The 12,577-nt window shown below is 40.4% G+C and overlaps 1 protein-coding gene across 10 annotated transcripts in view; it reads left to right on the plus strand.

Annotated features, from left to right (window-relative positions):
* The window catches only part of LOC118820000 (leukemia inhibitory factor receptor-like), a 37,509-nt gene that overhangs the window by 15,617 nt on the left and 9,315 nt on the right, over positions 1-12,577 (plus strand). For 4 of the 10 annotated variants that reach the window (XM_036588086.1, XM_036588084.1, XM_036588082.1 and 1 more), the window contains exon 4: positions 11,965-12,106. In XM_036588086.1, the coding sequence (XP_036443979.1) occupies positions 11,965-12,106 (142 nt within the window). Of the gene's footprint in view, positions 1-9,820; positions 10,078-10,622; positions 10,757-11,530; positions 11,713-11,964; positions 12,107-12,577 lie in introns of those variants that run through there. The other 6 variants (XM_036588078.1, XM_036588079.1, XM_036588080.1 and 3 more) reach the window with 6 other exon arrangements.

Consider the following 12,577-nt stretch of genomic DNA (forward strand, 5'->3'; position numbering starts at 1 on the left):
GTTGGATGAAACTTTTTAAAGTGTGGAAATGGACAGGAGTGGAGGCTTCTAACTTATCTTACACAGTGTTCCCCTTTACCCCAAATGAAGCGGATCAGCCAAGTCATATTTAGTCTGAAGTGTGCAGCTATGAGGCTAATGTAGTTAACAAGTAATGGAAATCATTCTGGGTAACACAGACATTATTATATTAGCTCATGTAAATTAGGCCAAAAGTATGTGGGCATCCCTTCCAATGATTGAGTTCAGGTGTTTTAGCCTTACAGTGTTTAAGTGTCACACTCATTGCTAACAGGTACTGAAGTCATGCTGAACAGCTTGGTGACTTTAAATGTGGCACTGCTATAAAATGCTTCTTTGGCCACAAGTCAGTTTGTGAAATTTCTGGCCTGCTAGATCTGCCCCAGTTAACTGTAAGTGCTATTATTGTGGAATGGACAGTGTCCAGGAGCAACAAAAGCTCAGCCACTGCAGAATCCCAGGCTGCCTCTGGAAGCAACATCAGAACAAAACTGTTCGTTGACATCTTCAAGCCCACAGTGCGCACGTCAGCTGGAGTGGTGTGAGTCATGACCCCACTGAAGTGGAAAAGTGTTGGTCTGGAGTGATGAATCACACTTCACTGTCCGCCGGTCTGATGGATGAATGTGTATTTGGCGCTTGCCAGGAGAACATCACCTACCGGAATGTGTAGGTAGGTGCATAGTGATGGAATGATAATGGCCTGAGGCTGTTTTTCAGGGTTTGGGCTTGGCCCCTTATTTCCAGTGAAGTGTAATGTTACTGTTACAACATACAAAGATATTTCACACGCAGAGACAATGAACTATATGCTTCCAACTTTATGGCAGAAGGCCCTTTCCTGTTACAGCATGACTGTGTCTCTGTGCACAAAGCAAGATCTATAAAGACATGATTTTTTGAGTTTGTTGTGGAGGAACTTCAGTGACCTGCACAGAGCCCTGACCTCAATGCCACTGAACAGCTTTGGAATTTATTGGGACCTCGATTGTGAGCCAGGCCTTCACATCCAACATCAGTGCCCAACCTCATAAATATTCTTTTGAATGGACATAAGTTCCCACAGACACGTTCCAAAATTTTACGGAAAGCCTTCCCAGAAGAGCAGAGGCAGTTATACTCCATATTCATGCCCACGATTTTGGAATGGGATGTCCAACAAGCTCATGTAGGTGTGATAGTCAGGTCTACACATATTTTTGGCCATATACACTTCTGTGCAAAAAATTGGGCCAAGCCCAAAATAGCAAAACACTAAGCTTTTAGTGATATTAACAATAAATCATTAGCTGGTAAATTAGCAACAATTAAACAAACAAAGTAACTTGGTATGGGAAAACTTTTCCCTTTAATTTCTTAACATGTTGAAATGTTGTGGGTAAACTTGCAGACACGCTTTTAGAGAAAGAAGACTCAGTATTGTTCCACTCAACATTGAATGTGAGACCAAATATTCTCTATACGGTTTAAATCTGGACTCTGACCAGGCCAAAACCATTTGTGAAAACCATTAGTATTTCAGGCTTGGCCCATTTTTTTTTTGCAAGGGAATGTAGTATATATGTAGCTTCAGTGCAACACATAAAAAAAACAATCTTTATACACCAAACATGTCTTAGCTGGTCAACTACATTTGAGGTAAGAGGGAAAAGTTGATACATTTGGTTTTCCAGTTAAGCATTCCTTTATGGTGGTACAGCAAATCACCAGAAAGATGATTTGGCTTGAAAATTCTATTCTTTAAAATGTAAGGGAGCTTTAAAAGGATGAAAAATTATTCCAAGAAATTTATACTGTCTTATAATGATACGATTTTTAGAAGGCTAAAAGCACACTTGCAAGGGTTCAGAGGGATCCTAGTATTTGTCAGTGTCAATATTAAACCTTCAAAAACTGACTCACAAAAGGAAGCATTGTTAATAAAATATACATGAATTTTCCTGACTCATCTGACAGTCATTGAGACACTGAGACCACTGTATACCACTGAATGTGGTTTTGTGTTATTACTCACTGAAATGGAAGTGTTTGTTTTTGTTTTTAACCTGTGTGACTCTTAGAGTGTTTTCAAACCTAGTTTGCTGCTAAAGTCTGAATCACAATCAAAGCAGCAATAATAATAATCATAATAATACTAACAATAATAATAAATAAACTGCTTTTTGAATGAGGCAGCCAGTCAGGACAGTGATTATTTACAAATCAGTCTTAAAGGCAAAGTAACAACAGCCAGTTTTATTCTAAGAGATGAAGAGATGTTGGAAAAAGGTCATGTAAAAATGAATTTGGACTAATAGAACCACACAGTCTTCAGAGGACCTCAAGGAAATGTATTTAATACAAGAAAAATGTAGGATTTGGGCCCTTTAAAAGGCACCCAGGCTTATCACTTTTTCAATATAAAAATCACCATGTGCTAAAATTTAGTCTCATTACAAATACTGACATGTGAAAACAGAAATCTTTGACTGTACTGCCACAAAGTCGCCATGCTGCTCCATGAGCACCTGGAGTGCTGCATTGCGCTGCCATCTTGCCTGCCACTTGCTCCTTTTTTCGTTGCCTTGTCCTCGTCTTCCCCAGCCTCCATTGAGGTCTTCAATCTTCCGCTCGAGCTCTTGTATCTCAGCAGCAAGATGTGACTTCTGAGCACCAATGTGGCACCGATCAGAAGAAGAGTCGAATTAGGCCATAATTTCTGCACCATAAAGTTCTTTATGGAAGAACAAGGTAGAAAAAGCCACTGCAGAAACAACTGAAATGAAGGCAGATCACTTCTGGCCCTGTACTTTTTCTTAGTGGTAAGCACTAATCCAATGTAAGTGAACCCATACTCCCAACACAAAACAACACATAAAACACACACAACTCAAATTAAGGACAGCAACAGCAAACAACATGAATTTCCCTCTTACAGAAGGTGCGCACACTCCATGAGTCTCTTCGAATGGAAATCTGCAAAACCAAGCTTCTTTTGTTTATTTTTTTTCCTGTTACGATACGAGTCGCCCCAGAGTGTATGAAGCCTCTTGGTTTGGGGCTAGCTTTAGCCTCATGTATCATCCATCATTCGTTTCACTGTTTATTTTCTCACCTGCTAGTCAGTGCTTGGTAGACACATTTCCTCTCACATGACTGTAAAATCCTGCGGCAGAGGGTCAAGGCTCCCTGACAGCAAGGCTTCCGCCATCCATAAAGGAAAAACATTGTCACTGAAGGAGCTGAACATGCAGCTCTAGAGCCTGTAGTAATTTAGGGGTTGTAGTTCATATTTAGACTGTTGTAGTTCATAGGGTTAGACTTGCCCTGTACCGGCCCTGTGAACAGGACACCGGGTGGAAGTGTCATTAGGCGTCTCGCCCAGAGGAGGAGTTGGGGCAAAGTACCACACTGTACCGTAACTTGTGCTGACCAGGACATTCTGAGACCCCTGCTGTGGGTAGACTGCAACGGGGGCGATGCCTTCCAGCGCACTTAAAGGACTTTGTTTGAGCAATGTGGGTCACCAGGATGGCTGACCCTTAAAGGGAAGGGCTATGTGGCAGCTGCCACGGTGGTGCACCGCCCTTATGAGAAGTTTAGTTATGGTGATTTCCATTTGAAGTGGCCCATGGAGCGCGCACACATCCAGTAAAAGGAACAATTCATGTTGCTTGTTGTTTTTGGTCTTAGTTGGAGTTGTGCATGTATGTTTTGTGTTGGGGCTATTGGTTCAGTTTTATTGGTTAGTGCTTGCCATTAAGAAAACTGGGACTGACATTTGCCCCTGGTCTTTCTGAGTTGCCGTATCACTACGCAGGTGTTGACCGAGCTCACTCCGGCCCATCTAATTAAGAAAAAGTATAGGGCTGGGAGTGACCTGCCTTCATTTTAATCGTTTCTGCAGTGGCTTTTTCTACCGTGCTCTTCACTCTCCTTTTGATCGGCACCACAGTAAAATTGGATCTCCGTGGGGACACATTTTAGTGAAAATCATAAATGCAATTTGGCCAAAGCCAGATACTGATATCCAGATCTGGACACACGCATGTTAATGCAAGGTGTAAGCAGGCTTTGCTGGGCTTCTTCTACCCTTTTGCAGCTGTGTGGATTTGTGCCTCCTGCTCCTGCTTAAGGCTGTTACAGATCTCTGAAAAATAAGTAATTTTTAGTGAAATGTTTTTTTGAGAAGCCAATTTAATTCATTAGAAAGTAACTTCTTAAGTTTTTCTTAATTGCTACCCTAGAATAAAGTGCACTTTTACTTGCCTTTCTGCCTGATATATGATCAGGGTGTAACTGTCCTTGATTCTGTTTTCTGCAGATGATGGCAACTTCTCCGGACAGTGTAGGGAAATTGCAGAGAAACGCTTACAGGGAGTACTGGTTTTCATGTAAGCATCACAGTTACATGAGGGTAATGAAGTAGTTTTCCCAAAATCCACAGTGTACCATGGGATGTGAATTTGATAGTGGATGCTTTACGATTTTGCAAGAACTCTGACACAGTTCTGACGCTGTTGTACTGAAAGAACAGATATTCCTGTCACTGAGCTGAAAGGTATATATTTATCAGAATGTCAACAATGTTGCTAAATGTCACAGATAACTGTATTTTAAGACTTCGTTATGTAATTCCACTCCATTATGAATATCCACTGATGCATGGTACACTGTATAGGCCTTGGCCCACCTTTCTGGTATATACAGCCATTTTGTTTGTAGCCACATTCTGACTTGTGCCATCACTCACAGTGTTGATGATTTCAACTTGTCTATATAGCAATGATAGTTTATGTCTGTCTCTGTCTTTCCAAGTGGTGTTCCAACAATGTTGCGGAGCATCTAAAGAAAATGAGTTTCTGATCCACTTGGTCCAGGCTTATTGCCTGGGAAAATCACACAGATAAACAGTGGACAGCGCCAGCTCTGCCAATAAGTGGCCTAAGCAGCTGCTTAGGGCTCTGGAGCCACCAGAGGTAATAACTTCTGTTACAGTACTATTATGTTGTTTTGCAGGAGGTGGAGCACTTGCCCCTCTGCCCCATCCATCCATCATCTAAACCGCTTATCCTTCTGGGTCGCGGTGGGGCACCAGAGCCCATCCCAGCCATCATTGGGCGGAAGGCAGGATACACCCCGGACAGGCCGCCAGTCCATCGCAGGGCAGACGGACAGACACACACATTCACACACACACTCACACCTAGGGGCAATTTAGCACGTCCAATTGGCCTGACTGCATGTTTTTGGACTGTGGGAGGAAACCAGAGTACCTGGAGGAAACCCACGCGGACACGGGGAGAACATGCAAACTCCACACAGAAACGACCCTGGTCACCCGGCCGGGAATTGAACCCAAGCCCTTGAACCCAAGCTACCCACTGCGCCACCATGCCGCCCGCCCCTCTGCCCCTTGTTTACTAATCATTTAATGCAAAAATGGTGCTAAAATGGTACTGATGAAATTTAAAAGAATTCATCATGAATGATTTCTGCATGTTTAACTTCCCCTGTCTTTGACAGACCACTCTCAAGCCCTGCCTCGTATTCTCGTCCCTCCAATCACTGCTTAGCAACTGTTTCTATCTGCCATTTGCTCAGTCAAGTCTTTAGTTCAGCAAACATGCCAGATTTAAAACATTAAACTCCACGTTAAACAGATATGGTGATAAGATGTGCCCGATAGCCTGAAGGATGTTGTGTTCCACCCATTTTCAGAAACAAAACATCTTATTTGGATTCATTTGTGTGGTAAAGATCACTATCAGTTGAACACACTTAACATGCACCAGTGAGGTAAATTGTGTTTCCATAGCACTTCATCATATTTTGCTGCCCTTTTTTTTAATGGACAAAAAGCAAGTTTTCCTCAGAGACTTTACTGTTCACAACACTTAATTCTTCGTTGGAAGCAGGAAATGAAGCAGGAAATGGCCCTTTGTTTGCAGTTTTAAAGTTTCTTGAGTACTTGAGTGCACACCTGATCAAATGAACCATAGTCTGTAGCCTAAATGTAGTGTAGTGAGTACCATGCTAAGAGAAGAGAAAGGTATGTTAAAAATATTAAAAATCAAAACTATAAATTAACAAACATGAAGTACACATTGCTCTTGTATGCTTGTTTATTATCTGGAGGAAATGCATTTTTGTTAACATGTTCATCTGCAGTCATCTATCATCAGTCCAAAATAAAACAGGCTACACCCAGTAGATTTATGGTATGACACTATTACATTATTGCTTTAGCTTCCAGAGAAGAAACGGCAGGGAAAGATTCCATATGTCAAGTTGTGAGCTGCCAAACAGAGAGAAATAGAAATGGAGAGAGAAATAGAGGACTGCATCCAGTCCTTACAGGAAAAGGAAAAAGATGGCCTTACACCACCATCTATGGAGAACATTCACCCTGTTCTGATTGATGTAGATGTAGCACAAGAGCACTTAGAAGATGCAGGTGAAGCTGTAGTAGATCCCATACTACTGAATGATTTTAATCCACCAGTGTCCTCAACACCAGTGAGAGATCAAAGAAGGAATACATCTTCAGCAGAACTGTAAACTGAAAAAGCAGATCTTAGATATGAGGAAACAGCCAGCAGAGATGAAAAACTACATGATAAATTCAGAAAGCATGAGAAGAGTAGGCCTAAGTGCAAAATTCAAGCAAAGGGGGAGTAAGAAACTGTCAGCAGAGGGAAAGGAAAGCTTTCTGTCAACTTTCTGTCCAGAGATGAAAACGGTCATCTTTTAGCCAGGGAGAAAGACACCATCACCAAAAATAAACAGAAAAAGCAAAGAACTCTCAGAAAGACCCTCAGTGAGCTCCATACACAGTTTCAAACAGGTAGAACAGCATCTCTCCATGTCATACAGACAATTTGCCAGAAGATGGCCTTTTTATATCACAGAGCTGAGGACCAGAGATAGACATACATGTGCATGTGTGGAACATAAGAATGTCCAGCTATTGGTTAACAAACCCATGAAGAGAGGGCTGTTGAAGACAACCAGCCTGTCAAGTTTGATTGTATGTGACTCTAAAAACAAAACATGCATGGATGTGTATGTCTAAAGTGCTGCTTCGATGAAGGTGAATTTCCTGAGACAAACTACTGAGGTTTCTTGAGAACAATAGAAACAGGTCACTTCAACGAATGGAGAAAAATCCTTTGCAAATGTTTTAGAACACATACACAGGAACAATCCAGGACTTAAAAGAGCTGTGCCACAAAAAGCTAGATGCTTTATCCACAAACCAATTCATCTGGATCTATCAAACAGAACAGTTTTGTGATCTCACTAAATCTGAAGCTGTTCTTCACACTGATTTTTTGGAAACCTATGTCTGCAAAATGAGTACAGAAGCTTATCATTTTGGAGACAGCCAAAAGCAGGCCACAATACACACTGCTGTCCCCTACACAGCCCAAAGCCCCAAATCACATGCAACACTGTCAGACAGTCTCGCCCATGATGAGCAAGCAGTGTGGGTACACCTGGAGCCCATAGTGAACGAGCTTAGGGCATCCTGCCCTACGGCAGGTTTTGTCTTCACAAGCTGCACAAATCAGCAGGGAGGTGTCATGCTTCTGCAAGCATGAAGAAATGAAGATATGCCTTTGTTACTAGCCAGTAAAAGTAGACCTGAGAGACACCATGTGCCACACTGAGGACCCGTCAAGCACTCCTGAGCCACCAAGGGAACAAGGTAGTCTTCAAGACTTGAGTGGCAAGTTTGTGACTGTAACCTATGATGAGCTTCCATGTATAGGCCAGGTCATTGAGGTTGTGGGAGAGGAAGTCCAGGTTAGCTCCATGCAGCAGTCGTGTGAAAAGAACAGTTGTGTGGTGTGGCCACAAACTCCAGATGTCATTTTCTACTATAAGAAAGAACATAAGTTCATGCTATCATCTCAGAACCTGAGCCAACAACCTCATGCTACTCTAAGTTGAGCAGCCAAGACTGGGCAAATAAATGTTTGTGATGAGATTTTTTTTAGAATTTTAACAATATGAGATCTTCCTGTCATTTGGAGCGACCACTCATTATGTGGTGCGACCAATAATAACTGTACTAAATTTATAAAAACTCAAAAGTAATGCAAATACTTTGTTTCTAAACACTTTATATTACTGAGAACTTGTAAAAAATGTTATGTTAAGGAAATAAAATAATTTTTCAGATCAATCACGGTTGCAACACTTGACACTCTTAAAGGCCACGGTCAATTCATCTAGATGAAAAAAAACACTGAAATCACTTAGTGTAAAATTTAAAGATGAATTTATCTGTATACGGCATTCATAATGTTTGAACAAAGCAACAAATACTCTTAATATTTGTATTTTAAAATTGGCCCGTTGAAAATCGTTATACGTCATTGACCCATAGATGGATGCATAGAGAGGATATAGATACAGATAGACACACATAGACAAATACAGAGAAAAACAGATGGATAGAAAAAGAGATGGAAAGAAATGGAGAGAGAGAAAAACAGAAGGATGGAGAGAAAAACAGAGAGGAAAATAGATAGTAAAATAGATAATGAATGGATGGATGGATTGAAAACAGAAGGTGAATAGATAGACGGAGATACACTGAAAAAAAAGTGTATATCGATTCCACACAAATGAAATGTTATATCAACTTCGTCAGTTAATTAAGCATTACCACATCCTAATTATGTTGATAGAGTATTCCGACAAAAAAGGACAGATTCACAGAGAGAGAAAAACGGATAGATAGATGAAAATAAACTGTATTGCATGTTGTCAGTATAATCCCAAATATAGATCAGTAGACAGACAGATAGATGGACAAGAGAACAGATACGTGGATGGAAGAACGGCTTGATTGGCAGACAGCTAAACAGACACGTAAACTAAAAAAACAGCTGGACAGACAAAAAACACATACTGCCGCACAAACAAATTGGTACGTATAAAACGTCTTAACATGAAGAACCTCTAATATATTACCAGTATTGCGACATCAGAACACAAACATTTCTTGTATCGCCGTTAAAAAAAAAAAACTCAAAACTGAGTACAGAACCTACGGAGAAGGTCTCCATCAGAAACACACCCTTTACCCTGACAGTGATTACTCCCCCTAAACAAAAGCCACATCCTCCTGACACACAACAACACAAGCAACGTTTCCACATGACTAAACTAACAACAAACAACAGTAAACAACACAGTAAGTCCCTTTGTTGGAGGGCGCGCGTATACCATGAGCCTTTGCGCGTGGTCATCTGCATAGCCACTGCGAGCGTCTCTTTGGCGCCTGCCCCAGCCAATAGCAGGTCGCTACAGTATATTACTATTTTGAATAGGAACACAGTGGTGTAGGGTGAGAGCAATAAAAACTACGGTAATTTCACAAACGGAATGTCCAGTGTAACCACAAGAATCAGAGCCTGCTGAGTGGAAAAGTGAACCTTGCCTGTTTTAAAATAATATTGGGATGTGGTGGGCAATCAAGCAGGATTGTGTTACTGTTTGTTTTTCCATGGAAGAACGCCTCCTCCTTCTGCTGTGTCATTCCCAGCTCTCCGTGTTCCGTTCAGTGCTTAAAGAAAACACAAGTCTTACTCAAGTAAAGAGAGAGAGAGAGAGAATTAGGTATATTGTAAGGGGATTATTGTCGTACATTATCAGTATATTACTATTTTGAATAAGAACACCATAGTGTAGGGTGAGAGAACTATAAACTACAGTAATTTAACAAACTGAATGTCCAGTGAAACATCAACCCACAAAATCAGAGCCTGTTGAGTGCAAAAGTGAAACTTGCCTGTTTTAATACCTCATGTTAAGATGTGTTGACCAATCAAGCAGGTTGCGTTACTGTGTCTTTTTCCGTGGAAGAACGCCTCTTCCAGTACGAACCTCCTCCTGCTGTGTCACTCCCAGCTCTCCGTGTGAACACACTCTTCTCACCCGAACACCAGGAAGGTCTGTACCGCACGAATCTCTTCGTTTTAAACTTTGGTAAGAGAAAGCGAAGTTTGTTTCAGCCTGCGATGCTCACGTCAGCTCACTAAAGAGGAGAATCGGGGCGGTAAGGTCAGCATACTTTGCTCTGAACTTCATTTTTGAACTTGGTTGATTTTAGTTATTTGCAGGTTTCTCTAAAACAAAGTATGTGAAACTGAACCTAACATCACCAGATTACTGTTGAGGGGAAAATGGATTAACAAACTGTCGAACGTTTTTTAGTCAAGTAGTCCATATCTCCTAGTTATTAATGAACGATTAAATAACGATTTCCTGTAATATTTTAATCAGAGAGAAAGTAAGTCTGTTCTTTCCCACCTCCTTTTAAAAGCCAGAGGTGAGCTGTAAGTTATGGTAAACACTTCTGAACAACTCCTGCTTATAATAAGCCAACAGTAAAGAGTTTTAATCGTTTACTAGATAACTACAGCTTAAGTGATTAGTTAGAAATCGATGGTGATTGTACACAGCCTGCTCTCCTGTACAGCAGTGAGAGAGCTAGTTGGTGCTCGTCTAGAAACAGACTAGACAGAAGGTGATTCAGTTTAGTAAGATAGGAGCAGTATTTATTTATTTTTAAGTCTTGCTCATTAAAGCCCCTTGTGGTTTTCCAGCAGATCACATCATTTCCCATGCAGGCGTAGATCCGTGTGAATCGTTCTGTTCCTGTGTCCCATCATGGCCTCTGCAGATTTCTGGCCTCTGTGCACATTACTGTTTTTGGTAGTAGTGCAGGGAAAACAGTATGGTAAGTTCACTAACAGCATCCAGATGCAGACTTTATCCCCTTTAGAATTAGAGGCACTAGGGACGGGCAATACCACAGATTTTCTGTTGAGTCTGATAGTATCAAGGCTAATATTCTGATACTGGTACCACTAAAAGAATTCTTGTGCACATAACATAGATATTCTTTGTGAAACGTGGACTAGTAATTGATTCCCATGTGGAAACATGAGGATTGAAAGAATCAATACTGAAGTAGCGATCGGCCCAACTCTGATTGGCAAAATAGGCAGTTCTATATAAAAAATCTCGTATAAAAATTAAAAGATAAAGCTGATAAACACCAAAAGAATGTTTTCATTACCTTTTTTCATTACCATTTGCTTAAATAGATTGAGCTGATTTGAAAGTCTAACTGGAAATTCTTTGTGATTTTCACAGTGAAAGTCAGTAAATGTGGACATCAGAAAAGCGTTTGCATGTGCATTAAGTAAACTGACTGTTTAAAGGAGTGAAGTAACTCCATTATCGAGCATTAACTCTGTCTCATGACTGTCTGTGTCTGTGTGGGGAGCTGAGGGAGAGGCCGGAAAGACAAGTATTTCTTGTGCAACATATTTATTTTCTACAATAATTCACTTTTTTAGCATCATCATATCAGTATTTTTGAGTAGAAATCTGAGGATAAGAAGTATGAATGCTTCACTATATATAATATATATATATATATATATATATATATATATATATTAATCTGGGTTTGACAATAAGGTCTGATTCAGTATCCTCTTCACAGCGCTCCCACTACCTGTCCCTGAGATAGTGAGAGTATATTCAGATGCAAGTGACACGCGTGGTTTCGGTGTTTGGAAGATGAATCTTGAATGGAGGGATAATTTCACCAATGGCAACAAACCAGAGCCAGTCACTTACGACGTGGAGATCTTCTATCATGAGCAGATGCGACTTGTACATAATGTAAGTGGCAGATTTTCTTTGTCCGGACAGAGCCTTGTATCTCTGTTTTTGTCCTTTTTAAGAGTTTGAAAAACCCAGCTATCATTTACATTGTGTGTAATGACTAAATGACAAACAGAAACATGATCGAAATTACATAAGATAAAGTCTTATAACATTACTTCTATTAACATTTAAGGATATTTATACTTGTTGTAAATTTACCATTTTGGACAGTGAGGATTAACTTTTTCCATGTAATGCCTGAATTAGGAGACATTAAAAGACCCAATGGGCACTCATCAGTGGAGCTGGACTTCACCCTTTCCTCTCCAGTGTACCTCACATTCAGTCAGACTGCGCACCAGACACCAGAGTGACACCAGTGATTGGACACCTTTATACATTTTAAAAGGTGCATGTTCGTTGTTGAAAAATTCATAAAAAACAAAATAATTATTAGGGATGCGTCAGTTTTTCATGTACATATCTTCTGTTGCCAACACATTTAAAAAGTAGAAATTGAGACGAAATAAAGTGCAGATATTTCGGCACAGTAACACAGCATAAGCTAAGCCTTCTGTTCAGCTGAAGTACAAGAAATACATTATCATATATGGGCAGCGTAATGGCAAAAAGAGTACATTATGATAGTTAAGGACATTTTCATGATACACAATATGTATCACGGTATTTTGACACACAGACGCAATGTACTGGTGTTTCAACTTTTAAAAACAGCATTTAAAAGCTCTGGTTACAATGATTTTTATTCAGCATTTTGAATCCAATTAAACAGAGTAATTATGCTCTCTTTGTAATGAAGCATGCAGTTGTTCGGTGTTCAAGTATGGACAATGACTGCAATATGCTCAGCAAGGCATGT

Source organism: Colossoma macropomum, unplaced genomic scaffold, assembly GCF_904425465.1.
Source record: "Colossoma macropomum unplaced genomic scaffold, Colossoma_macropomum, whole genome shotgun sequence".
Classification (NCBI taxonomy): domain Eukaryota; kingdom Metazoa; phylum Chordata; class Actinopteri; order Characiformes; family Serrasalmidae; genus Colossoma; species Colossoma macropomum.